Source organism: Felis catus, chromosome A2, assembly GCF_018350175.1.
Source record: "Felis catus isolate Fca126 chromosome A2, F.catus_Fca126_mat1.0, whole genome shotgun sequence".
Lineage (NCBI taxonomy): Eukaryota > Metazoa > Chordata > Mammalia > Carnivora > Felidae > Felis > Felis catus.
The window spans coordinates 79,338,662-79,366,242 of record NC_058369.1 but is presented as its reverse complement, the minus strand read 5'-3'; the positions used below and the strand labels follow the sequence as shown (position 1 = coordinate 79,366,242).

Sequence of the window (27,581 nt, the reverse complement as noted above, 5' to 3'; positions counted from 1 at the left end):
TTCCCCTCTTAAACAGCCATCCCTACTCTCATGGCCATGCCTGGTCAGTACAGTCTTCTTCAAGTCCTGCTTGCAGGCCTCCTCTGACAGATGTCTACCCCTCTTTCCAGCATATGCACTAGACCACTCATTATAACCATTCCCTTAAATAAGACAACCCTCCTAAAAGTCCAGTCATTCTAACACTCACTCCTAAGCGCTGCACTTCATCCCCTTAACAAATACCTACTGTGCACCCTGCGCTAGGCAGTATTCCAGGCACTGCGAAAAAACACTGCAGCAAATCAAATCAACGCCCCACCAGTGTGCAGCTGACGTTTAGTGAAAGATCTGGCTTCTGCCTCCCACACACCAATGAAGTGTTTTGTTTTGTTTTTTTTTTTAAAGTTCAGCGATGGCTTCCTTGTGCCAAAACCACAGTCATTCAAGCCTGGCTCTAATTGACATCTTTTCCCAACTGGACACAGTTTGCCACTTTCCTTCCTTGAAACTCTTTCTACCCCTTTTTTCCTGCCTCTTGAGGTACTCTTTTCCCCTCCTTCTCTGCTGCTGCTTAAATTTGGGCATCTCTAGGTTCCTACCCCAGTCCCGTTCCCTTCTCACTCTCACATTTTTCTAGCCAAGACCCATCTCTGACTTCCCAGTTTGCTTGTTAAGTCCAAAGCAATAGCTGTCAAGCTGAGCAATTGCAGAGTGCACCCAGTGAGCTCATTCAAGCCTCTCCTCCACCCTATGGCTCTGGGTTCATTAGCATTGCCAGATATCGGTGTCTTACTCCAGCTGACCCAGCTAGGAAGAGCTGAATCAAATGCTCAAATTCAACATGCCCTAAATTGATCTCATCATCTCCCACCACCAACACACATTATACCTCCCAGCTCAGGGAACGTTGCCACCAACTACCAGTCACCTAAGTCAGGACATGGTCATCACCCAACTCCTTGCTCTCCGCTGCGCCCACATCAGTAATTTCGTGAATAAAATCCTGGAAAGTTTCAAACAGCACTGTTATGCCTAACATCCCTGGCATAAGAATACTAGCAGATCACACATACGAATATCACACACTGGTTTCGACCCGATCTAGGTTCTGCCGTTTATGAGTGGGCCACTTACCCTCTCTAAGCTGAGGTTTCTTTCTCTGCAAAGCTGAAAAATGTTGAGTTGCTCAAAGGTCTGTAATAGCTGTTCCTATTCAACTACTGGTCATTAATATTTATTATGGATGGTTTGTACAGCAGAACTGTATTGCTGAGTCTGGGGAAAAAACAAAGCTTCTTAGGCTTCTTTTGTTCTCTGGGCTAATGATTAAACACGGGTTTCTTCCTTCAAATACCATTTAATTTTAAGAGTCCCTCAAAGCACTGCCAACAGCACCAAATAAACAGGCCTTTAATATTTTTGAGCAGTCTTTTCTCGATATTTGTGGACACTTGCCTAATCTCTTTTCCTTGTTATATTTAACTTACAAGACAAGCTCATTAACTAATCTCACTTTTGTGTTTCAAATGAAATTACAAATACTTTCCATTTGCTTTAACTAATAACCCTATCATACACATTAATTATTAAAATATACATGGTACCAATGATTATAAGTCACTTAATATGTATTTTGCTAAGTTCTTTCAGTGGGCCTAGAAACTGAGAACATATTTACTGGAACAGCTGTTCAAACTTCTGGACTAGGAGAGACAGAGCTCAAATTAGCATTGTTTTCATGAGCAAGAACTATATAAAAGGGAAGACTAAAATGCAGTATGATTTTTTTAAGGTTTATTTATTAGAGAAAGACAGAGACAGAGCAAGTGGGGAAGGGGCACAGACAGAGGGAAAGAGAATCCCAAGCAGGCTCTGCACTGGCAGTGCAGAGCCTGATGTGGGGCTCGAACTCACAAAACCAGGAGATCGTGACCTGAGCCGAAACCATGAGTCAGACATTTAACTGACTGAGCCACCCAGGTGCTCCTGCAATCTAATTTTTAAATGAGGGGAGGGAGCGAGCAGATCCTGTGAACATTGAAGATGCTGGGAAGAATTCAATCAGAAAAATAAACCACTCAGGATGCCCCGGTGTGATTTCCCTAAGAAAAAGTTTTGCATTCAGGAAAATCCAAATATACATATTCAAGCATGCTACCTCAAAGCTGAAATGACTGGCTTTTTAAAAAGGGGAGGAAGGGTAGAGAGTACAGCTTTATGAGTTTTTTAAATGTTATTTTAAAAAAAAGTTTTTAAAGAGATGCTATGCTGCACAAATACACTATTCAAAATAGTAATCAGTCAAGTAATATAGACCACACCACCACCAAGAAGAGAATCTACTGATACTTACCTGTGAACTTCAAAGTCCTATGCAATTTTTCGAAGGGAATACTAAAAAAATGGGTTTTGTTTCTTTTATACTCCAAATGACCCAACTGACATTAGGAATATTACAATTTTATCAATATTTTAAAATCTTTTTCATTAAGATACTAAATTCACCAATAAGCTCTCTTTACATCCACAACAACAAAAGTTTAACATTTTCAAAACTGTAATACAACACCGATAATCCCTTAACATTATTTCTGTAAAATGAACATCTAAAGCCATATTAGTCTTAGTCCTATCTATATTTCAAAATACAACTTCCACTTTTTTAAAAAAATTTTTTTAATGTTTTATTTATTTTTGAGACAGAGAGAGACAGAACATGAACAGGGGAGGGGCAGAGAGAGAGAGGGAGACACAGAATCCGAAACAGGCTCCAGGCTCTGAGCTGTCAGCACAGAGCCTGATGCAGGGCTTGAACTCACAGACCGCGAGATCACGACCTGAGCCGAAGTCAGATGCTCAACCGACTGAGCCACCCAGGCGCCCCTTTAAATACTTCTATCCTCCAGCCTCTGCAAACTGTCAACAACCCCTCTAGCTCACTACAAAGAGCACTTTCTGGGGCGCCTGGGTGGCTCAGTTGGTTGAGCGTCTGACTTCGTTAGGCTCAGGTCATGATCTCACAGTCTGTGAGTTTGAGCCCCGCATCCGGCTCTGTGCTGACAGGTCAGATCCTGGAGCCTGCTTCAGATTCTGTGTCTCCCCCTCTCTCTGCCCCTCTCCTGCTTGTGCTCTGCCTCTCAAAAAATAAAATAAACGTTAAAAAAAAAATACACACACACACATATATAATAAAGAGCACTTTCTTCAGGGCAGAGCACACTCTACATTCTAATATGCAAAATCATTAAGTCCATTAGATTTGTTCATCCCACAAATATGTGAGTACCCCTTATGAGTCTGGCACTATCTTAGGCACTGGGGAAAAGGGGCAATTTCTTGTCCTCTTTATTTTTTTTTAATTTTTTTAACGTTTATTTATTTTTGAGACAGAGAAAGACAGAGCATGAACGGGGGAGGAGCAGAGAGAGAGGGTGACACAGAATCGGAAGCAGGCTCCAGGCTCTGAGCCATCAGCCCAGAGCCCGACGCGGGGCTCGAACTCACGGACCGCGAGATCCTGACCTGAGCTTAAGTCGGACACTTAACCGACTGAGCCACCCAGGTGCCCCAGAGTTTATATTTATTTAAGGAAATATCAACGAAAACAATAATAATCTCAGAGACATACACCCGTAAGAGCTACAAATAAAGCAGAGTAAAGGGAAGGGGAGAAAGAACTATAGACATGAAAAGATGTGTATGGGGAGAGTTCCAGGCAGCAGGACCAGCACAGGTAAAGGACCTGAAACAGGAGAAAACTTCAGTCAACGGACCAGCTGGACTGCAGTATCTCTCTCCTACTTGGGGTCAATATACCTTTTATTAATACTGCATCGCCTCAGCAAAAGATGTTCAAAAGATGTTCAAAAGGAGCTGTTAAATGATTAAACAAAATTATCGGCTATTCATCCCCTTTTCACTATGACTGTACGGCCTATCTTTGACAGATCCCTCAATTGCCAAGGTATCCCCAAGGGAATGGAATATGACTGCACGGACGACTGGAGACTTGAAACAAAAGCCCTTGGTAATCCAAGATTTTTGAAATGAAAAAAAAAAAAAAAAAAAAAAAGTGGCCTGACAACGGGATTAAATATCTGGCAAACGAAACTCTCTCCAAACCCTACTTCTTGGCAGGCACCAATAACCCAGGCAATTAGGATGTACTTCTAAACCTCTCAGTGCAGGGCTGGCGGTAAGGACTCGGCGTAGATGAGTTTCAACATGCACAGCAGCACTTCCAAACATCCACTCATTAAACACGGACCCGGTGGAGAGCTGGAGAAAACACTCCTGGTCCCCAACCTGTTGGCTCCTACTCTGGGAAACGTGTACAAAAATAAGCATTCAGCTGGGTGCTTGCCTGGCTTGCAGTAGCCTCGCAGTTAAGTAGTGATGGGTGAAAACGAGGACGAGAGAAAGCACGTGGGCTTTACCCTGCGGAAGACCGGCCCCGCGATATACCGAGGCTGTAAGGGCCCCGGGATAGAGGCCGGTTTTCTCTTTGGCGAGGAGAGGAGTTTAGGGAGCTCCCGGGGCAAAGAAAGGGAGGAGAGGGGCTGGGAACCGAGGGCGGCCAGCGCCACAGGGAGGCGGGAGGGCACTGCGCCCCCTGCCGATCGGCCCCGGAAGGGGGGGCGGGGCTGGCACCGCGGGAGGAGGACCGCCAGGCTCCAGCCGCGCTTCCGCGGGCACGGCCAGTAATGGAGGCGCCGTGGGCAAGCCGTGCGCTCACGCCGCGGCCGGGACGCCTTCCCAGGCCGCACTGCCCCTCCGGGCGGGGCCCTGAGGCCGGGCCGTGGAGCCCGGGTGGCTGCGGCGAGGCCGCGCACTTACCCGGGGCCTGGGAGCGCGGGCGCGGCCCGGGCCGGGCGGCGAGGGGGCGGGCGCGCTGCTCTGGGCGCAGGAGGGCGGCGGCGACGAGGGCCACTCGGAAGAGCTAGCTGCGAGGGCGCCCCGGCATAGGCAACGCCGTCAGCGCCTTCAGCCCCTGGGGCCCGGAGCGCGCGGGTGCACTCGCCGGCCGCGGAGCTCTCACACGTGCTGCGCAGCGACGCGCCGCCGCTAATCTGCCCCACCCTCGGGGCGGGGCCCGCCCTCCGCCGCCGGCCCCGCCTCCGCGCGGGCCCGGAGCAACGAGGCCCCGCCCCTCTCCGCCGCCCAGTGACCCAGTGGCCTCTGCCTGGAGGAAGCTCGTTGGTTCACTGCGGCTTTGCCAGCTCACGGCAGCAGGAGCCTGTCCAGGCCCTGGGCAAACAGTGATTTCTCCAGGGCCCGGGCAAACAGGGATTTCATCGTGCACCAAAGAGTCCTTCAGACAGTCTTTAGGACTTCTAAAGTGGCCGTGGCCATGGCCTTAACGAATGCTTCACGTATTTTAATAAAGGTTTCTTCCACATGGTTATGGCCGTTTTGTGTTGCCCCCCACATGCGGCTAGTTTAAGGAAAAGAATAACTTTAGGGAATATATTGTTCTATGTATTATTCCTTCAAGTGCAGGGGATCCGAGAGAAGCATTTTCCGACTTCTTCGATTTACCCCTCCTGCTTGACGGCTCCTCAATAGGATAGGCTCCAGAAAAAAACTGATCATAGCAAGTTTGTGCTTCTGTGTGAAGAAAAATAAAATCCATACCCCTTCCATGCTCTTCAAGTAGCACACGTTTCGCGACCAAATTCTGGCCTCTAATAGTTTTTGCACTATTTTGCCAAATTTCAATCCTCAGTGAAACACCTATATATTATTTCAAGTCCTTTAATTTCTATTAGACTTGGTTTTTTTAAACTGTGGTAAAGTACATGCAACATAAAATTTATCACTTTAATTATTTTGAAGTGTACATTCAGTGGCATTAAGTACATTCACAATGTTGTACAGCCATCACCAACATCCATCTCCAGAAGGCTTTCACCTTGCAAAGCTGAAACTCTATCCAGGAAGTAGCAAATTCCCAGTCTCCCCACCTCCTAGCCCTGGGAACCACTATTCTACTCTTCTCTCTGTGAATTTTACAGTTGTAGGTAACTCCTATAAGTGGAATCATATAGCCATATGTCCCTTTGTGACTGCCTTATTTCCTTAATGTTCATCCATTAAGGATGCAACACGTGTTGCAGCATGTGGCAGAATTTCCTTCCTATCTAAGGCTGAATAATATTCCATTACATATATATATAGCACGTTTTGTTCCCCTATTATCAGTTGAGTTGCTTCGGCCTTTGGGCTATTGTGAATAATGCTGCTATGAACACGGGTGCTCCAATATCTATTTGAGACCTTGCTTTCAATTTCTTGGGGTATATACCCAGAAGTGGTATTGTTGTATATTAATTCTATTTTCAATTTTTTGAACAACCCCACTTTGTTTCCTATAGTAGTGGTAGACTTGTTTTTAAAATCTGGGTTTACATTATCCATACTCAGTATGGATAATTCACTCAGACTGGTAGGATTCTATACTGTCTTTCTCTGAGATCAGTCACCTCAGTTGAGGACAGTGTTCTGTCCCTAATCCATGTATAATCACATGTCCTGGGCTATGGCTAATTCATAGGTTAATGTCCCAATGACAGCAACTGCACATATGTTTACCACAGACACAGTAAAAATTCAACCCTAAACTTTAAATTTTTGTATACTTTAAAATTATCTTCTCTGAGGCCGAACGCCTCATAAATGCATATGGAAGGAAAGAACATTCACATTCCTTTGGCTGTTAGCTAGCTAGATCCATGATCAAAACTTACTGCATTTTATCCTGAACCGCCTCAGACAAGGTCCAAGTGAAACATGCATTTTTAGTTTTCTGTTTTTCAAAATGACAGCCCTTTATTGGCTTTTATAGTTAAAATAATACAGAAGTGTTCAAAGCCTGTCCCAAATTCCAACTCCCTCTAATAATCATTTAACAATTTAATGTTCTCCTTGACTTTCAAATTGCATCCTAACATGTATGTTATGTATAATATTCGGGATCCTGCTTTTAATCCACACCAGCACTATGGACTGGTAAGGGCCCAAAACATACAATGTATCTCTTGTTTCATCCTTATTATTGCCTACTATTCTGTCCATCTAAGATTGCCTCTTTACACTCCCCAGATAGTAGTCAATTGTTTTCTGTGCTCCCTCAGTCATTGCAAACATTTCCGTTGTTGAGCCTACTGCATTCAATCTTAATTTATTTTCATTTTTGTTTCCTTTACCAGAAGTGAATTCTCCAGAAGCAAAAATCTGGGTTTAGAGCAATCTTTTTTTCCCTTTAACGTTATTTTTAATTTTTATCAGAGTATGCATGTCTATGATTTAGTGCCAAATAATTCTGTAGAAATCTTATAAATTGCAATGAAAGAGCAGAGACTGTACCCCCCCCCCCTTACCAATTTCCCCCTCCTTGTCTTTTAACTGGTTATTTTGATATTTACTTTCATTTCTCTATATAAAATGTTCGCATTGCTATTTCTCGATTTCTCACTTCTAGGCGTTATCTGTTGATTTCACTCAGTGGGAAATGAGGATTTAATTCTTCTTTCTTTCCCTATCCTTTTCCCCACTGCCACCACACTTTTCATCCTTTGATCTGCTCAATCTAGTTATATTGTCCTTTTTTAAATAGGTTTCTGTTTACTTCATTATGATTAGGTAAACATTACTTACATCTTGGGCCAAGTAGTATATACTATGATCACTTTTCTTCTCCTGCTCAGCTTTTTGTTTTTCCTGCAGTTATTATCTTATTTTGGTTTACTATCCATCACCAAGCCAAGCCCAAACTTTTTAACGATTGTTTCAATCTCTGCTTCCCAAGACTTAGACAGACGAGGTGTTCTATCAGTTTCATCTGAAAATGGAGTCTCTTCTGGGCCTTCTGGACCTGTACCAATCCATGTCTGGTGAAGAATTGTTGTCAGGGCCTCTCAAATCATTTTTCTCCTGCATTATATCTTCTGTTTCCTATATCCTATATCTTCTTTTTTTCTTTGTTTAGTCCCTCATTTTAGTAGAGCACAACCTCCAGAAGCATCCTGAGGAAGGAAAAGTAAATGAAAGGGAAATTTTTTGAGATCTTTGAATGTTTGTACATACCTTTATTGTTTACCCACACTTGATTGGTATTTGACTCATCAGGTGTAGAATACTAGTTTGAAATAAATCTCCTTTTGAAATTTGACAGAATTTGCTCCTATGGGGTACCTGGGTGGCTCAGTCAGTTGGCTCAGTTGGTTAAGTGTCAGACTTCGGCTCAGGTCATGATCTCACGGTTTATTGAGTTCAAGCCCTGAATCAGGCTGGCTGCTGTCAGCGCAGAGCCCGCTTTGGATCCTCTGCCCCCTCTCTCTCTGCTCCTCCCTCGCTCACGCTCTCTCTCAAAAATGAATAAACATTGGGGCGCCTGGGGGGCTCAGTCGGTTAAGCGTCCGACTTCAGCTCAGGTCACGATCTTGCGGTCCGTGAGTTAGAGCCCCACGTCGGGCTCTGGGCTGATGGCTCAGAGCCTGGAGCCTGATTCAGATTCTGTGTCTCCCTCTCTCTCTGCCCCTCCCCCGTTCATGCTCTGTCTCTCTCTGTCTCAAAAATAAATAAAAAACGTTAAAAAAAATTTTTTTTAAATGAATAAACATTAAAAAAAAAGAATTTGCTCCTATGTCTTCTAGCTTTCTTTGTGACTGTTGAGAAATTGAAAGTTATGTTCACTCTTGACTCTTTGTTAAGTGATCTGTTTTTCTCTCTAGAAGCTTAGGATTGTCTGTTCCCCCCACCCCCATGTCCTACAATTTCACAATGATGATTTGGGATGAGTCATCTTTTATCCATTGTGCTGGGCACTCAGTGAGCCCTTTTAATCTGGAAACTCGTGACTTTTAGTTTGGAGACATTGTCTTGAATTTTTTGGTGATGATCATTCCTTCCCTAAGGAGTGATTGGTTTTTCTGTCGGAACTCTTATTTTTCAGATTTTGGATCTCCTGCAGTGGTCCTCTAATTTCTTTTTTTTCTTTCTTTCTTATTTTTCATTTCTTTGTCCTTTTGCTTCCCACCCCCCCCCGATATTTCCCAACATTTATCTTCCAACTCTTTTATTGAACTTTCCATTTCTGCAATCATATTTGTCTCTGAATACTCTTTTTATTTATTTATTTTAATGTTTATTTCTTTTGAGAGAGAGAGAACGAGAGCAAGTGAGGAGGTGAGGGGCAGAGAGAGAAGGGGATAATCCCAAGCAGGCTCTGTGCTGAGCCCCAGCCGGGGCTCAGACTCATGAATGGTGAGCTCATGACCTGTGCCGAGATCGAGTCCAACACTCAACCGGCTAAGCCACCCAGGCGCCCCTCTAAATACTCTTTTAAAAATAGTATCCTGTTATTTATTGTTTTATGGTTGCAGTGGTACCTCACATCTCAAGATATTGATTATATATATTCTATGTACAATGTATATAGACAATGTATACAGAATATATATATTTTAAAGTTTTCTTCTCACTAAATGGTTTCTGTTTCCTCTATGGGTTGTTCCCTCCCACCCTCCTTTGTTTTAGTCTTTTTGGTACCACCTCCCATGTTTGTTTTTGAAGTCAAATCCCTGGGTCCTCTACCTACCTCTTGCTTCCAGATCCCTCATGTTCCTCCTTCTTGTCAAAGGCCACGTTTTTTGGGCCTCTGCACGGGGTAAAGTGCATATTTGATGCTGAGTCCTCTTCTGCTATTCAGCTCCCAGTCGTTTACAACCAGATCTGCACCCTACAGGCAGGAAAGTGGAGGGTCATCTCTAGCTGGGTCTGATCAGCCTTAAAAGAAAGATCCCAAGATAATGACATTGGAATTTCCCCCAACTAAACAGGCCGACCAAATTACATTAAAGTTGGCCAACAAGCCCCCTCACACTCCGAGAACATCTGGGGTCTCATCTAAAGGATAAGCTGAACACAAGGAATTTACACAAGTTCACAAGGAATTTATGGTGTAGCGGGTGGGGGTACCTTCAAGCTCCATCCGCAAGGACCCCCGCGAGGTGGAGGTGTGGCGGAGGTTGAGAAGGCCCGCCCCCCTTTCTCCCGAGAGCCTGGGGGGCTGGCGCCCGCTTCCTGAACGGCCGTGCTGACCCCCTGCCAGCAGAGGGCGCCACCGCGCATGGCTGGCGGCTGCGCGGGCAGGGCCTCTCTGGAAGGAGAGGAAGAAATCAGAGAGACGGCGAGGGGAAGTAGAGGTGGCGCCCAGCCCCACGGTCTCCCAGGGAGAGCCGGTGTCTGGCCGCTGGCCTCAGCGGAACTCTATAAGCCACGCTGGCTGCTCATGGAGCCGAGGACTCGCGCGGAGACGGGATGCTCCCGGCCGCCGAGATCGGCAAGGCGCCGGCAGCCCCGGTGAGGCGGCCCTGGTGGCCCGGGGAGGGGACGCTGGTAGCCCGGGGAGGTGGCACAGATCTCCCAAAGGAGATTGCGTCGGTGAGGTGGCCCTGGCGGCCTGGGGACGTGTTTTCCGTGGCCCGGGGAGACAGGCCTTCCAATCTGGCGAGGTGGCACGGACCTCCCAGAGAAGGTGGTCCCAGGGCGGTGGCTCTGGCGACCCTGATGAGATGACACAGATAGTTGTCTCTAGGGACGTAGAGACATGCCCTGAAGGCTGGGCAAGGTAACTCCAGCGGTTCTGGGGAGGTGGCAGTGGTGGTCCTCAGGGCCACCTGCGTCAGATGGCCCTGACCCCTCAGGAAGACCCCAGGGGAGGGAGTCTGGGACCTCGCGCCCTCTGGGAATCCTGAGGAGTTCCACCTATCACTCCAGTCTTAATGTGTTTGTTACACCTGTTCTTCTAGTGCTGCTCTGAAAGTGGTAACGAAAGGAAGGACGTCGAGGAGAAAAGTAAGCAGACTCGAAACACCTTACCATTCTTTACCCAGCCATCTCTCCTAAACTCAGCCCTCCAGGGTCTGCGGAGCAGAAGAGTCCTAGCCTGTTGTCTTTAAGATGAATCTCTCCATTTTTTTTTTTTTTTTTTTTTTTTGGTACAATATACTTGCATTGTATTAAGTACTGGTTATCATCATGCACCTATCTTTCTTTCTAAAATTGTAAAATGTGGGATAATTTGAAGATAAGCTATACTTCCTGACCCGGACTTAGTGCAGGGACTGGTGTAGTTTCACTGGAGTCTGCCCCCCGCACCAATTCAGAATAATTGGGCCCTGCATGTTATCTTAATGAAGCAACAACTTATCAAGCATCAGGAATTTGGAGGGGCTAATTAATGATCTAGGAGAGATGACTACCGCCTTAATTGGAGTCAAAATGGTAACTGTTTAGTGGTACTTTACCTTCAGTGAATTGCCAGTAAAAGTTGATCTGGGAAGAAAAGTACAAGGGATAACTTGTTTCCTGAATCTTGGTCTGGACAAGGAAGAGGGAAAAGGTCAGCGTCTCCATTTCCTATGGAGGACAGGAGCACATGTCAGGGATGTGGACATTTGTCATTTTACTGTAATGAGCTAAGCATGGCAGGCTTCTGGAAATCAGGGAATCTTCAGTGGCTTTTGAAGTGAAGTTTATTGGGGGAGGAAGGGGAAAGGCATGTAACAGCTTTTCCATCAGAGGGTTTTTGGTTCTTCTGACCATGGCAAATAGTCTAGGAATGAGTAGTGGTAGGAGGAAGGGTGCCCACATTACCATAATGCCTTCAGGAATTAGGCTTGCCCTTACCATGCCTGTGGATACATTCTGCCTCGGAAGGAAAGCTCTAAGTAGCCCATAGCACTTGACGGTCATAGCTCAGCTCCTTTTTTAAAAGATTGGAGAGTACCCTCTATCTTTTAGTTAAACCCTTCCCTTTCCCACCTTTGCCCATTCAGATGCCTGAGAAGTTGATGCCTACTGAGATGTCATTTAGTAGAATGATAGACACAGACTATAGACTTCGTCCTTATCCCTCCTTTGGTGGCTTGGTCAACTTGTTTGCAATTAGGGGTGCTTATTACAAGAAACAGAAAAGGAGAGTCATAAAAACCTCCCAAATCACCAGTGTGTCATCTTAAAGAACGTCATTTGACCAAGAATGTACTTATTGCATTTAAATGGTGATGTCAAAAGAATAGAATTTAAAAGTAGGTGCAAAAAAAAAAATTTTTTTTTAATGTTTATGTATTTATTTTGAGAGAGAAAGAGAGAAAGTATTTCAAGCAGGCTCCACAAGACGGCCGATGTGGGGCTCGATCCCACAACCCATGAGATCAGGACCTGAGGTGAAATGAAGAGTCCAAGGCTCAACTGACTGAGCCACGCAGGTTACCCCTGCAAAAAAATTTTTTTATTAAAAGAAACAGTAAGTAAAAGTAAATGAAGATAGAATTTGCTCCCTAAGCTACAGGAAAATATTCCCTCCACAAAGCCCTGCCTCTAGGTGTCTGCAGATGGAATGTACAACGTACTTGTTTTATTCAAGATTAAACTAGAAAAAGAGGACACTGTGACTCTTGTCCATAACCGTAGATGGATTCTGTATTAATGAAGTTTGATGCAAACCAGCCTATTCTCATATTTGAAGGAGAAAAAAAAGTAAGAAACTTGGGTTGAGGGTCAGGAAACATGGATTTTAATGCCGTGTATAACCTTAAGGTGTCAGCTGGGCACATGGTACAATTTATAGGTGGGAAGTCAAGGCATAGATTTATGCTAGTTTTGCTCCTAGTTACTGGTGGGCTACTGCTTCTCATAGCACATGGACATACTTTGAATACTCATAAGTTGAATAGAACAAAGGAAAATTTGGGTTTGGGGGCTGGGGGAGGAACATAACCCAGTACTAAACACATTGGTATGTATTCTCTTAATCCTAAACGAGCAAAATCTGACAGTTACATTTTGCATTTAGGCATCTCTCTCTCTCTCTTTTCATATTTTCATTTGATCAGAAGTAACAGTTGTTTCGTAATGAGGCTGATTATAATCTCTTGTCTAACCTCTTGCCTTCTCTCATTGCTGCTTTCTTAAAACTTCATTTTTGGTGAAGAGCCAACTTCTACAAGGGCAGCTCCAGGAAGAACAGAGGCAAAGTTCAACCAGTATTGCTCCCCAGGAGGCTCCCGTATTGTTTCCCCAGCTTTCTCTCTCACACACACACTTTTTTTTGTTTTTCTTTTTTCTTTTGTTCTTTTTAGAAATTGCTGTAGTCTTTGTAACTAAACATAAACTAGTACAATCAAGCTTTTCATTTGTTTACAAACAAACACCGTGAATGGTTTGTTTAGGGAGGACCACATCCTTTAGTTAAACCTGAGGTAGAGAAATGCACCGCATGTTCAGGTTTATTCTAAGGTTTGGTTTCCAGGAAGTCTGCTTTTTCTCTGGGGCCTTATTTTATAGCACTTACTTTCATCTGGAAATCAATTGCTGTTCCTCTTACACTTCTATGTTATCTTTTTTTTTTTTTTTTTTTTAATCTGTAGGTGCTACTCAAATCTAGGGAGATTAAGCCCCGTCTGCGGAATAATTCACACCGTGGACCGAGTGGAGTCAAGCATGTTGGGCAGCAGGGAGTCTAGGGACCCCACAGTGGCACGCTCGCAGCTACCATTATACCGAGTTTCCTATCCTTCTGCTGGAAGAATTCCATGAGTTACCAAAAGGGAATAGCCTGCACATGGAAACAGATACTACAGAGGAAACAGTGTATCTCAGCACACCAGGGTGGTGTGGAAAGAGACGCAGCAGCTGTTGCAAATCTTGTCACTCTTACCTTCTTTGTCAGGAAGCTGCTGTGGCCTTCCACTTTCTCTGGCGCTTAGGGCACATCCACCCTGGAACAGATATAGAGCTGGAGATACTCTGGAAGAGAGGAGCAGTGCTGTCGGTCCAGAAATTTAGGACAGTGGAAGCTCACTTAATTGCCTTTGAAGTGAATCAAGCTTTTACTAGAAGTTCGTTTCTTTAAATAAAAATTGAACATTTTTTATTTATGTATCTGAATCTTGCCTCTTTCCACAAAGAATTAGAGGCAGCTTAAATTGCTTAATTTTGCCTTAAACATTGTGGATACTGGAAGAAGGTATAGACGCTTGCAGAGTGAAAAACTGACGTGGAAACGATAGGCAATGCTAGGTTTCAGGCGGAGAGTAAGGAACGGGCTCTTAGGGAAATCTGCCCACATGCTAAATGGGATGGGAGCAAAGCTACCCAGGAGCTCCTGGTTTCACTGCACATTGTTTGCTCAGCCACCGTCCATGTTGCCTCTGCTCCCACTCTTCCCGAGAAATGGCTCAGGGCTCCGAATCACCTGTTTTTGTCACATTTAATAAGTACACTGTGGATTGGTGTGAGTCTAGTTTATTTGCCACAGAAGGATCCTCACGTCGGACTGTGCAATTTAGTGGTTGCATCAGTCATTTTGAATGTTCCTTAGTAATTTGTGTTTTCTCTCAAGCTCCCTTTTTTCCTTTTTCTGACATGGAAAGTTTTGTATAATGGCATTTGAAGCTTTTAAAACTTTTTTACTCGGGGCTCCTGGGTGGCTCAGTCGGTTAGGCGTCTGACTTTGATGTCAGCTGAGGTCATGATTCACGGTTTGTGAAATCGATCTCCACATCGGGCTCTGCATTGATAGCATGAGCCTGCTTGGGATTCTCTCTCCCTCTCTCTCTCTACTCCTCCTCCATGCATGCTCTCTCTTACTCCCTCTCAAAATAAATGAATAAACATTTTTTAAAACCCAACTTTTTTACTCTTACATAAGGAAGAGTTTTTACTCGGTCACCTTTTCAATTTTTTTCATAGACTCAAAATCTTTCAATACTATTTTTTTCTTTTTTTAAGGCATTTTTTAAAAGAATTCCTTTTTAAAAAAATGTTTATTTTTGAGAGAAAGAGAGCATGCAAGCAGAGAGAGAGAGGGACAGAGGATCTGAAGCAGGCTCTATGCTGACAGCAGAGAACCTGATGTGGGTCTCGAACTCACACTCTGAGATCATGACCTGAGCTGAAGTCGGACACTGAACTGACTGAGCCACTCAGGTGCCCCCCTTTGTATATCTTTTGTATTTCCTTTAATCCTGTGGTGCTTGGTGATGTTAAATAATTGTTATTCTTTCATTTTAGATGACATAAATATTGCAGCTCTTTTTGGAAATGAACAAGTCAGTGAAGATACAGATAATGGTGATCTCACTTCCTACGTGTCTGCATTTATAGAAAAAGAAGTTGGAAATGACCTTAAATCTTTAAAGAAACTTGATAAACTCATAGAACAGATGACAGAAAATAAAATGCAGTTAGAAGAACAGGCAAGTATTAAAACTCATTGAAATAATACCAGAATTGTTCAATGACATAATATAGACATCACCATTATTATATATCACTGTTGTTCTAGGGAATTTTGAAGATACAGATTATGACAAATAGTCTAGTCATTTAAAACTGTTTAATAGGTTTTAAGGACCTACAATGTGCTAGGTACTTTACAAATTATGTAAAAGACAAAGTTCCTGCTGGTCTGATTTAGGTCTTAAAAACATAATGACAGCTAACATGAAAAAAATTGTTTTTTAATGTTTATTTAAGAGAGAGAGAGAGAGCGCAAGGGAGGGGCAGAGAGATAAAGACAGAATTCAAAGCAGGCTCCAGGCTCTGAGCTGTCAGCACAGAGCCCGACTTGGGGCTTGAACTCACAAACCGTGAGATCATGACCTGAGCTGAAGTTGGCCACTTAACCAACTGAGCCACCCAGGCACCCCTGACAGCTAACATTTTAAGGAGTTTTTCGTACAGTGACTTTTAAAGTCAAGGAAGTAATTCATGGTGTACAAAAATGTCATAACACCATCATTCCAAACTTTTTATATGTGCGCTCATGAGGAGAAAACCTGAAAATAAGTATGACATAATAATGGTTATTTCTGAGTGGTTGGTTAACAGGTGATTCATTTTCTTTACATCTTTCTGTATTTTCAGGTGTTTTCTTTTTACAGTGAAATTATTACTTAAAATGGCATTTAAAAAACCCAATGAATGTAATCTTAAAAAAATAAGTGGATCCACTTACTTGCAACAGTGTGTCAAGGATAAAAGATTCATAATCATGTAACTGCTACATTGGGTTAAGTGCGTGGGTATGTTCGTGTGTTAGCCCTGGGTTGATAGCCATCCTGTGTTCCCCCATCCCCACCCCCTCAGCCCTCACCTTTCTGGTTTTTCCACCATGTCTGCCCTATTCTCCTAAGCATGGCCCAGCCCCACCCCCTCTGTCCACGCCTGCGGCCAAGGTGTAGTGGGCTCTCTGAGGAAGTCACAGGCTGAGCAGATGGATGCCAGCCCTGATATGTGGTCTCCGGGGCTCCTTCCTTGGGAAGGTCGGCTCCTCTGCCACTCCCCTCATTTGTTCTTACAAATTCTCCCCAGGATACCTGCCCCATCTGGCCATTCTGTCTTCCCAAATAGAAAAGATGAAGGCCGCTTAGCATGACTCTATTGAACAGTCTACCCCACATTCCACAAACTTCTTTGCAGCCATGTCTACTTCTTAATTCAGCCGAAGATCAGTCTACGGCTGTCCTCGTGCCTCAGATTCTACCTGCCACCGGAGTGATGTTGCTTCGTGGTTTTATAGTTTCCTCCTCTGCTCCTCAGCCAGTCCTGTCCCCTCAGAGTAGGGACACGCCCACGGCTCTTCCGGAAAACAGAACACTCCCCCCTCATCTCTTAGCCAGTGCTAGTCCCTCCCTTTTGTTGTTAGGCTTCCTCAAGAAGTCCCCTTTCTTTGTGTCTGTCTCCACTTCCCAACCAGGCTTGTATCTCCGATGACCCCGGAAGCTGCTGCCAAAGCCCCTAACTGAACCTTAAATTCAGCATGTCCCAAACTGTACTGCTCTGTGTCTTCACATGCTTCCCTTTCTTGGAAAATGGCGCCACTATCTGCCTGTCACCCAGGCCTGAAGCCTGGGAACCTTACTAAGATCGCCGGTCATCCTGCCTCCTCTATCCCATCTCCAGAACATCTGACCTTTGCCCCCTTCCTGTCTCTGCCCGCCACCCAGTTCACCCAGTTTAGGGCTGCAGCCTCTCACACTGGATGGCAGTTGCCCATCTTCTGCTTCCTTCCCATCCCGCAGTAACCATCGCTCATTTTTATCCATTACAGAAATGATCTCATGTGTGAATAAGCAAATTTATATATATAGTTACAGTCTTTTCTGTATTGTGTAAGCGCGCGTATACTTAAAATATGCATGGCTTAACTTTTTATAATTAATGTAATACATGACTTGCTTTCCTATCAATGTATATAGATCTCTCTTTTTGAATGGTTTTATGGTATTCAACTATGGTTGTACATAATTTCACTAGGCCCTTACTAGTGGACATTTTTGCTGTTTCCACTTTTTAGTACTACAAATAATATGAGAATAAACATAATTGTTTATCACGTTACCTTTTTTTTTTTAGATTTTTTATTTTAAGTAATCTCTATACCCAACACAGGGCTCGAACTTACAACCCCTACATCAGGAGTCTCGTGCTCCCCCAACTATGCCAGCCAGCCGTCCCTGACTTTCCAAATCATAAATCTAACTGAATGATTCCCTTATTAAAAATTCTTAATGGTGGGGCACCTGGGTGGCTCAGTCGGTTGAGCGTCCGACTTCAGCTCAGGTCATGATCCTACTGCCTTGTGAGTGAGTTCGAGCCCTGTGTCAGGCTCTGTGCTGACAGCTCAGAGCTTGGAGCCTGCTTCAGATTCTGTGACTCCCTCTCTCTCTCTGCCTCTCCCTTGCTCATGCTCAGTCTGTCAAAAAATGAATAAACGTTAACAAAAATTTTTTTTAAACTCTTAATGGCTTCCCATTGCCTGTTGGAAAAAGCCCACATCCTTCTAAGGCACAAGATGCTTCTCTGATCTCGCCTCTCCCTACCAATCTAGGTTTGTCTCTTCTTTTTTTTTTTTTTTTTCTTTTAACATTATTTATTTATTTATTTATTTATTTATTTATTTTTTTTTTCAACGTTTATTTATTTTTGGGACAGAGAGAGACAGAGCATGAACAGGGGAGGGGCAGAGAGAGAGGGAGACACAGAGTCGGAAACAGGCTCCAGGCTCTGAGCCATCAGCCCAGAGCCCGACGCGGGGCTCGAACTCCCAGACCGCGAGATCGTGACCTGGCTGAAGTCGGATGCTTAACTGACTGCGCCACCCAGGCGCCCCTATTTATTTATTTTTGAGAGACAGAGAGAGACAGAGGATGAGCAGGGGAGTGGCATAGAGACAAGGAGACACAGAATCCAAAGCAGGCTCCAGGCTCTGAGCTGACATCACAGATGTGGGGCTCGAACCCATGAACCTCAGGATATGACCTGAGCTGCAGTCCGACCCGACTGAGCCACCCAGGTGCCCCTAGCGTCGTCTCTTCTTTCTATGTGTTCTTGAACTGTATTCTGTGCCTTACTCAGTTTTGCTGGTCTCTCATCATGACTGAGCCGTTCCTTTTGTCTGGAATGTCCTTTCCTTCCAAAGTTCCCCAGAAAATTCCCACCGGCCCTGTAGAGGTCTTTGCAGGAGCCATGTAAGCCCAGTTGCCTTGCATCTCAACACCTCATTATCCAAAGCGTGGGAGCTTGTTGGAAATGCAGAATGTCAGTCCCTACTTCAGACTTAACAACTCACATTTGCATTACACCAGCTGTCTAGGCAATTCCTGTGTACATTCAGGTTTGGGAGGCACTACCTTCGGACACCATTGTACCTAGCATCTATCTTTAAAATATTGCATCAGTCCCATAATACAGTAGTTATTTGCTTCCATTTCTCTCCCATATGAACTGAGCTTAAGGGCAGACACCATGTCTTATTTATCTGTTCCTAGCACGGTGCTTCGCACAAAGTGTCTAATCAGTCTTGATTCAATTGAAATTCCTCTAGAATAGTTTTTATGTTGTATTGATACCTAATACTTGTATATGTTTTTCCATGTGCTAGAAGAAGAATTAGTAAATACGACATCTAAAGGCGTTACCTGTATATTATCTTCCCAAGTCAATGGTTCTTGCCGTAGACTTCAATCAGAATCACCAGGGTCACTTTTGCAACAAACATGTACTCAGACTTTTAGAATAGAACTTCATTTGTTTTTGAAGGAAAGTGTTTGGTAGATAAAGCATAAGAAAATTCTCTGTCTGGACCCTCTGAAAGTGCTGAGCTTCATGAAAGATGCAGAGGTGCTTACGGGGGCATCTGCTGCTGCCCACTCATCCCCACGCACGACATTTTGTGTTTAGGTTTGGTTGGTGCAGGAGGCAGAAGTCGCACCTTTCTTTTGAAGCTTATAATTGACAATTTTCAATTCTTTTAGAACAAACACGTATTTTGAAGATGATAATCTAATTAAAACATTACAAGGGGGCTCCTGGGTGGCTCAGTCAGTTAAGCGTCCGACTTCTGCTCAGGTCATGATCTCGTGGGTCTTGAGTTTGAGCCCTGCATCGGGCTCTGTGCTCAGAACCCACTTTCCGATCCTCTGTCTCCCTTTCTCTCTATCCCTCCCCCAGTGGTGCTTTTTCTCTCTCAAAAATAAGCATTAAAAAAAAAAGTGTGAAAATTTTATCTGATTGCTGCTGTTTTTTGTTTTTGTTACAATCAGGTACTTACAATTTCATCAGAAATCCCTAAAAGAATTCAGAGTGCCTTAAAAAATGCAGAAGAATCAAAGCAATTTCTTAACCAGTTTCTGGAGCAAGAAACTCATCTCTTCAGTTCCATTAACAGCCATTTGCTGACCGCACAGCCCTGGATGGAAGATCTGGGGGCCATGATTAACCAAATTGAAGAGATTGAGCGCCATCTTGCTTACCTTAAATGGATTTCACAAATTGAAGAACTAAGGTAAAAAGGGCTTCTTTGTTCTCATAATTATTATTTTCCTTTGAGGCTCTGTCTTAGCAGTGCATGCAAGCCATTAAATAATTGAGTTAATTAAAGATTATAATAATGTAATTTTCCTGGTTGTTATGAAAATAGTATTATAATGATTCTTTTCCTTTTTTGTGAATGAACATAAACTTTTCAGGGAGCTTAATTTGCATTTGAAAGAAAGTGATCTAAGTAAAAATTTTAAGTCCTGTAGTTGTATTGTGAACACAAAATAAAAACTATTATTTATAATACCAAATTAATAAACAACTCTTCAACGTGGTAATATTACTTTTTAGACACGATCACTTAATAAAACGGATTGCTTTCTTGAAAATTTGAATTTCTTTCAATGGGAATCCTCTAATAAGAGATGTACAGTATTCTTAAGTAACAGTTTTGCTACCTGTGGGTAGAGGGTAAAAAAGTACACACTTCTTTCTGAATTGAATTCTGAATTGAATCACTAGTGTTAACTGAGAATGTCTGGTATTGTCTTTCAAACAAGCTAAATTAACATTTCTGCCTAGATTGGCAAAATTACTTGGTTTTTTATATAGTCCCCCAGCCCCTCCATACTGCATGGTTCCATCGTGCTTTGTTTTAGCTACTCTTGCTCAAAGCTGTCAGCAACTATTAATATTGTCTGGAAGACTTGAAGAAGAAAAGTCACCCAAGAGTCTTAATGTCCCATTGTGTATTGGAGTTAATATATTTTATGTTACGTCTTCCAAAGAGTAATGCAGTATCACTTTGTCCTGTGTATTTCCCGAGATTTTAAAGAATTTTACCTCTCAGCATGGTGTGAAGTCTTTGTTTTGCATATATAAGTTTAACATTTACAGAAAAAATGATACACCTAAGATTGTAGTGTTACCAGTGATTCCAGAAATCAATTTAAACTTTTTAGGTCATCTCCTTGTTGGGATAAATTATTTGGGGTGAACAGATTTTAAATCTTGGTACTTTTTACTTCATTTTTCTTTGCCCCTCTGGAGGAAAACACCAATAAGGAGCAAGGTTCATAACCTTATTATTAAGTAGAGTAAATTGTTTAAAAGCCTCACTCTTGTAGTAGCCAAAGCAATAGGTTAATTAACATAGGACTATGGTTATGGATAGCCTTTTTCTGGTGTTGGGATTGTTTAAGACAAGTTTGCCCTGGGCATCATATTAGAAATAGGAATCAATGGGGCGCCTGGGTGGCGCAGTCGGTTAAGCGTCCGACTTCAGCCAGGTCACGATCTCGCGGTCCGGGAGTTCGAGCCCCGCGTCAGGCTCTGGGCTGATGGCTCGGAGCCTGGAGCCTGTTTCCGATTCTGTGTCCCCCTCTCTCTCTGCCCCTCCCCCGCTCATGCTCTGTCTCTCTCTGTCCTAAAAATAAATAAACGTTGAAAAAAAATTAAAAAAAAAAAAAAAGAAAAAAGAAATAGGAATCAAGTTCATAATCAAATAGAGCATAGCTATTTCTCCTTAATAACATGTTCTTTGCTCTCGATGTGATAAATCTCTATTTCTGTCTTCCTTTGGGTTTTTAAGATTTTCCTCATCTAATTTCTCTCTAACATTAACCTGCTTTTTATTCTGTAGCACTTTCTCTTTTTTAAAAAATTAGTTTTTTCCTTAGAACTAGCATCTTTTATTAGCTCTGCTTCTTGAATACCACAGTATCACAGTGTCATTATGCACAAACCCTGTTTCCCTAGCTTTTTCTGTGCTCTGAATGCCATTCATGATGCTGTGTTGTGTGGAGAGCTACTTCACTGTGTCCTGGAAAGGAATCCTCCCTTACTCTGTGCTTTTGTGTACATTTTACATTGTTTTGTAATATTTGTACATTTCTTAAACACAGCAGTCTTCCTTTTAACATAATGCAACACTTACTTTGGATTTATGTTTCTTTGAAGTGGAAAATCAGCAAGAAGGTTTTAATTTGCCATGATGCACAGGGAAGAACCTTACAGGGGAGCAGGCTCCATGCATGCTGACCATCAGAACAAGCCCATAAACGGGGATCCTGGTGGCTCAGTCACTGGAGCGTCCGACTCTTGATTTCAGCTCAGGTCATGAGCTCACAGTTTGTGGGTTCCAATCCTGTGTCGGGCTCTGAGCTGACAGCGTGGAGCCTGCTTAGGATTCTCTCTCTCCCTCACTCTCTGCCCTTCCACCTCCCTCACACACATGCACTCTCTCAAAATAAATAAATAAACTTAAAAATCAACAAGAAAAGAACAAGTCCATAAAAAAACCCAAAAAACTACTGGTGCTTTCAATGCAGACATGATGGGTTTCTTGACACCTAATGGGACAAAAGAGTGCTTTCAATTCTGGTAGTAGCTATAAAAGACAAAACTGGTTGGAAATCTTAATAAAAATGATTAGAGAAAGAGAAGAAAGAAAAATGAGAGAATGGGAGTAAGGGATGGCCACAAGAGCTGAAAGGAATGAATAGAATAATACAAAAACATGAGCTAAGTATTCTTGCTGAGGCCTGAAGCAGTGACCGTGAAAAACACAAGCAGCTCTCAGAGGAGAGGAAAAAATGCTTGTGCATAGTGGAGCTCTGCAGGGTGGAGATACACATTCCTGTTCCTAAGGAGGATGCCGTGTGCGCCCCAGGAACATACACCAAACGGGGAACTGGAGTCCCAGCACTTTGGCGGCCGGCAGAGGATGCCTGGAGGTACACTCCCGCCTCAGGTTTCCTACAGGGGGCGGCTCCTGAACCAAGGTCAGTTATTGACAAGGTCACATTTTTTTCCTTATTCTTAGCTGTTTAAGCTATGAGATGTTATTTTTATCCAAAGAAACATCTCATTTTCATTTTTCCTCATTTTAACTTTTTTTATTTTTTTAAATTATTTTTTTCAACATTTATTTTTTGAGAGACAGAGAGAGAGCATGAGCAGGGGAGGTGCAGAGAGAGGGAGACACAGAATCAGAAGCAGAGTCCAGGCTCTGAGCTGTCAGCACAGAGCCCAATGCAGGGCTCAAACTCATGAACCATGACATCATGACCTGGGCCAAAGTCAGTCACCTAACCGACTGAGCCCCCCAGGCTCCCCTTTAATTTTTTATTCAAGTATAGTTGACACACAACATCTCATTTTTAAATAAAATGTTTTGCTCTATGAAGTCAAATAAGCCAAAATGGTGGCTCACGGGATAAATTCGTCCTGAAGACATCTTTTATTTGGCTTGTTTCAAAGGATTTGATTAATTGATTTTGCATGAATGTCTTGATTTCTGGCTTTCCTAGAAAAAATGTTAAGCTTTGGCCACATTGGTAAAAAGAAAGCCACTTCTGGCTGCCTCCTTCTTCCTTGCACGGAACGTTATACACCACAGGAGGGAGATGTCATTTTTGCTGCACTTGGAATTTTGACAGACTATCTTTGAAGTTTGCTTTGCCTCATTTTGCAGTGATAACATTCAGCAATATCTGATGACCAATAACGTCCCAGAGGCAGCGTCTACTCTGGTGTCTATGGCGGAACTTGACATCAAGCTTCAGGAATCATCTTGTGCTCATCTTCTTGCTTTCATGAGAGCCACTGTTAAATTCTGGCATAAGATCCTCAAGGACAAACTTACAAGGTAAGGAATTCACCTGTTATTTCATGGTAGTGCTTTCACATGGATATTCGGTGACCATTGTATTTTACTGAAATACGTGTGTTGCTTTTTCCGTTACAGTGATTTTGAGGAAGTTTTAGCCCAGCTTCACTGGCCATTCATCACACCCCCCCAGTCTCAGACTGTTGGCTTGAGTCGCCCAGCAGGTGCCCCTGAGATATACAGTAACCTGGAGACACTGTTTTGCCAGCTTCTGAAACTGCAAACCTCGTATCTTTGTTGGAGATAAAACTTACTAAAATTGCTTTTTTTTCCGAGAGTGGATTTGTGGCTAGAGAGTAAAACTTTTTGAAAGGGACCAAGAAGCCAAACAGTAGTACTAGGTTTGGACTTGATCTGTATATACCCGCAGAGTGATGGATTGTGCCCTTCAGAGTGAATAGCGTTGGGGGGAGCGGGGTCAGTCTGAAATATATGACTGACCCAGGTTTATATCACACGTAGGTCTCTTGGGATGACAGAAAAAAAAAATGGGCAATAGGGAGGAAAGTTTAGTAATCTAGTGTTAATAAAGGAATTCTTGATTGTGTTTCCTTCCTCACTACTGTTTTTTATGTTAGGAAAGACAGGGTAATTCTAATAACATATTTCATGCACTTTTTACGAAATCATATGCAATGTAAAATTATGTCTTATAATTAATTTTACTTAGTATCTTATATATTTGTTAGAAAAATATATTGTGTATCTGTACATACATACACGTATGTGTGTATATATGTGTATATATCCATATATCCATGCATATATTTTGTTTTGTATACTTTTCTTTTTCCTTGACTTGACTATGTCAGAGATGAATTACTTACTGAGCCAAAACAACTTCCAGAAAAATACTGTCTTCCTGCATCCCCGTCTGTCATCCTGCCCATCCAGATTATGCTGACTCCCCTTCAGAAAAGGTTCAGGTATCACTTCCGAGGGAACCGACAGACTAATGTTATAAGCAAGGTGTGCTTTGCCAACTCTTGTCCTTCGTTGTTATTAATAGCAGTTGTTAAGCATCCTGATCCTCTTTCTGGTTTAAGTTAAAATCCGATCCCATTCACATTTCTGTTTTTTCTCTGAAGAGCTAAATTCCTGTTTTGTCCTTGCCTTAATAGATCTATTTTGGGACTTGTGTTGATATGCCATGGGACTCCGCTCACTCATTAGCACGTCATCTCACCAGTGTCTCAAGTTGCCCCTTGGGTGTGCTGTGACATTTGTTGGGGGCACTTGTGACAACTGGCTCCACGTGTTTCACTGTGCGAATTGCTCCTTCAGGCTTATATATATATCAGAGAGAGATGTGAAAGTCCACAGATAGTCAAGTATTTGCTTTTGAACAGAGTGCTGATGCTACCATGATTTATGGCTGAGGTGCCTGGGTGGCTCAGTTGGTTGGGCATCTGACACTTGGTTGGGGCTCAGATCATGATCTCACAGTTCAAGCCCCGCATCAGGCTCTGTGCTAATGGTGTGGAGCCTGCTTGGGATTCTCTGTCTCCCTCTCTGCCCCTTCCCCACTTGCTCTCTCTCTCTCTCTCTCTCTCTCTCCCCCTCTCCCTCCCCCTCCCCTCCTCCCTCTCTCCTTCCCTCCATCTCTCTCTCTCTCAAAAATGGATAACCATTTAAAAAATAAGTGAAAAGCTTTAAAAAATTTTAAAACAGTAAATGATTTGTGTGTGTACAAGAAAGTAAGGAATGATGGGGTTGGCTTTGAGGAAATTCTCACCATCTCACCAGCATTTTAGCTGAGGGATTACAGCCATGTATGTTGGAGATACTCTGTTTTTTGTTTCTTTGTTTTTGTTTTTTTTTTTTTTTTAGAGAAAGAGGTGAGTGAGTAAGGAGGAACAGAGGGACGGGGGGGCAGGGGAGAGAGAGAGAGAAAGAAAAGAAAGAAAAGAAAGAAAAGAAAGAGAAAGAAAGAAAGAAAGAAAGAAAGAAAGAAAGAAAGAAAGAAAGGGAAAGAAAGAGAATGAATCTTAAGCGGCTCCACGCTCAGTGTGGAGCCCAAAGCAGGGCTTGATCCCAGGACTCTGGATGACCTGACCCAAAATCAAGAGTCGGACACTCAAATGACTGAGCCACCAGGTGCCCCTATATTGGAGATATTCTTGAGATTTTTCTTTAACTTGACTGGAAAAACAATCAGGCATTTGTTTTTAATGAAATTTGATTGAATTTATTGAGAATTAGAACTCTGTTGCCAGGGGGTGGAAACTACCTTATTTATCCTTAAGTTTTGCTACATTTAATGCAGTGCAAGTAGCAGAGTGGTTCATTTCAGTGTTTTGAATTATATGTTACTGCACCAGGCTTACCCCAGGCGTTGTACGTGGCATTTATAAATGAGTTTATAGGCTTTATAGAATTTTAAAGGGGTCAAGGGATAGGGAGTTATGTTTGCATGGGAAGGAGTTGAGTGGCAATTGGATTTCTGGGTCTTAAATTCAGTTTATTCTGTTGTACTGTATGGATCTCCTCATTTTTTGGATGAGGTGTTGGTGGAAAGAAGAATAGAACCAATTAGTAAGTAGCGAGACAAGGCAATAAACCTACAGCTGTAGAGAGGCAGTAAGAATTTGAGGTTAGAAAATTGTGAGTTATGTTGATTCCTTTCTTTTTTTAAAATTATTTTCTTAATTTTTTTTTTAATATTTATATTTGAGAAAGAGAGAGAGGGAAGGAGAGGCAGAGTATGAGCAAGGGAGGGGCAGAGAGAGAGGGAGACACAGAATCTGAAGCAGGCTCCAGGCTCCCAGCTGTCAGCACAGAGCCTGACATGGGGCTCGAACCTAGGAACCCCAAGATCATGACCTGAGCCGAAGCTGGACACTTAACTAACTGAAACACCCAGGCGCCCCATGTTGATTCCTTTCTAAAGTACATTTCCACTCTGTCATCAAGCCTACACTACACAGCCCCTGAGATTAGGGATGCCCCTTACTCACTTTTGTATTCCTAGCATCTAGCACATAACAGGGATTTACCCTCAGTAAATGTTTTTGAATGCCTGTCCAACAAAACTTGGAAGGTTTGTAGAATCATCTCTAGGGACAATTTAAAAAGCTGCCTATTTACATTTACTTTTCTATGATTTTCCCTGTTTTAAGGCATATTTTTTTCTTACTTTACCTTTTGAAAAGACAAACCAGAAGAAAATCAGGTTTAAAAGTTATTTTGGAGTGTAATTTACAAAAAAACCAAACACAAAACAAAATTAAAGGCCATCGGTTCTTTGTAATGCTCATCATTTTACATATCTCCAAAGTGCTATGTTTTCAACACATACAGTATTGTAAATTTATGAGTTTACTGACTTATGCCACCTTTGGGAATTTGTTGGGAGTACATTGGGAACCATCTGATTAAAGTTCAGAGCAGAAATTGTGTTCTTTTATAAGAATCTTCACCTAATTTGTGTAAGTGCTATGTGTATACAATTAACTAGAACCATTTAATTGTAACTTTCTGGTCAGAATGACTTAAGAATTCAGACTATTTTAACTTCCTTCCTTAGCCTGAATGGTACTTGGCTCAGGTACTTATGTGGATTGGGAATCACACTCAGTTTCTGGATGAGAAGATTCAGCCAATATTAGACAAAGTAGGCCCTTCGGTAAATGCAAGGGTAAGAAACTGTGTTCTTAAATTGTTCCAGTTTTAGAGTTGTGTGTGTCCGCGAATAATCTGTCATTTACCTTACCTCCTGCTTACATGTTTCTTTCAGCTTGAATTTTCCCGGGGCCTCATGATGCTCGTTCTTGAGAAGTTAGCTGCAGACATCCCATGTCTGCTCTATGATGACAATCTCTTCTGTCATCTGGTGGATGAGGTGCTTTTGTTCGAAAGGGAGCTGCACAGTCTTTATGGCTATCCCAGCACTTTTGCCAACTGTATGCATATTCTGTCAGAGGACACCTGTTTTCAGAGGTGGTTGACTGTGGAGAGAAAATGTAAGTGTTCAGTAGCCATCAAGTGGAGAGCATATTATCTCCTTTTGTGTATATTAACTTTTGGTGTTTTTCTCCACCCGCTCTGGGTAGAAACTAGAGTCATCTGGATTTTTCTTGGTTAAGGTTTACCAAGTTGC

At 42.8% G+C, this 27,581-nt stretch overlaps 2 protein-coding genes and 1 long non-coding RNA gene across 10 annotated transcripts in view; 1 reads left to right on the top strand and 2 right to left on the bottom strand.

Moving 5' to 3' along the window:
• The window catches only part of PUS7 (pseudouridine synthase 7), a 57,613-nt gene extending 52,557 nt beyond the window's left edge, over nucleotides 1-5,056 (bottom strand). For 2 of the 5 annotated variants that reach the window (XM_023250272.2, XM_023250273.2), the window contains exon 1: nucleotides 4,819-5,055. The gene's annotated coding sequence lies outside the window, so the exon portion shown is untranslated. Of the gene's footprint in view, nucleotides 1-4,818 lie in introns of all 5 variants that reach the window. The other 3 variants (XM_045052279.1, XM_023250270.2, XM_023250271.2) reach the window with 3 other exon arrangements.
• A 664-nt stretch (nucleotides 5,057-5,720) lies between these two features.
• Nucleotides 5,721-27,325, bottom strand: LOC102902565. The gene is made up of 4 exons (XR_002740447.2): nucleotides 27,195-27,325; nucleotides 9,961-13,794; nucleotides 9,581-9,768; nucleotides 5,721-8,006 (listed from the first exon to the last, which is right to left on the bottom strand). It is a non-coding gene; the product is annotated as an uncharacterized LOC102902565 (long non-coding RNA).
• The window catches only part of RINT1 (RAD50 interactor 1), a 30,282-nt gene continuing 12,874 nt past the window's right edge, over nucleotides 10,174-27,581 (top strand). For all 4 annotated transcript variants that reach the window (XM_045052269.1, XM_011280336.4, XM_045052267.1 and 1 more), the window contains exons 1-9: nucleotides 10,174-10,344; nucleotides 10,794-10,839; nucleotides 15,061-15,245; nucleotides 19,596-19,837; nucleotides 23,288-23,461; nucleotides 23,561-23,710; nucleotides 24,295-24,451; nucleotides 27,009-27,119; nucleotides 27,219-27,444. In XM_045052269.1, coding sequence (XP_044908204.1) covers nucleotides 10,303-10,344; nucleotides 10,794-10,839; nucleotides 15,061-15,245; nucleotides 19,596-19,837; nucleotides 23,288-23,461; nucleotides 23,561-23,710; nucleotides 24,295-24,451; nucleotides 27,009-27,119; nucleotides 27,219-27,444 — 1,333 coding nt within the window. In that variant the 5' untranslated portion in view covers nucleotides 10,174-10,302. The remainder of the gene's footprint in view (nucleotides 10,345-10,793; nucleotides 10,840-15,060; nucleotides 15,246-19,595; nucleotides 19,838-23,287; nucleotides 23,462-23,560; nucleotides 23,711-24,294; nucleotides 24,452-27,008; nucleotides 27,120-27,218; nucleotides 27,445-27,581) is intronic.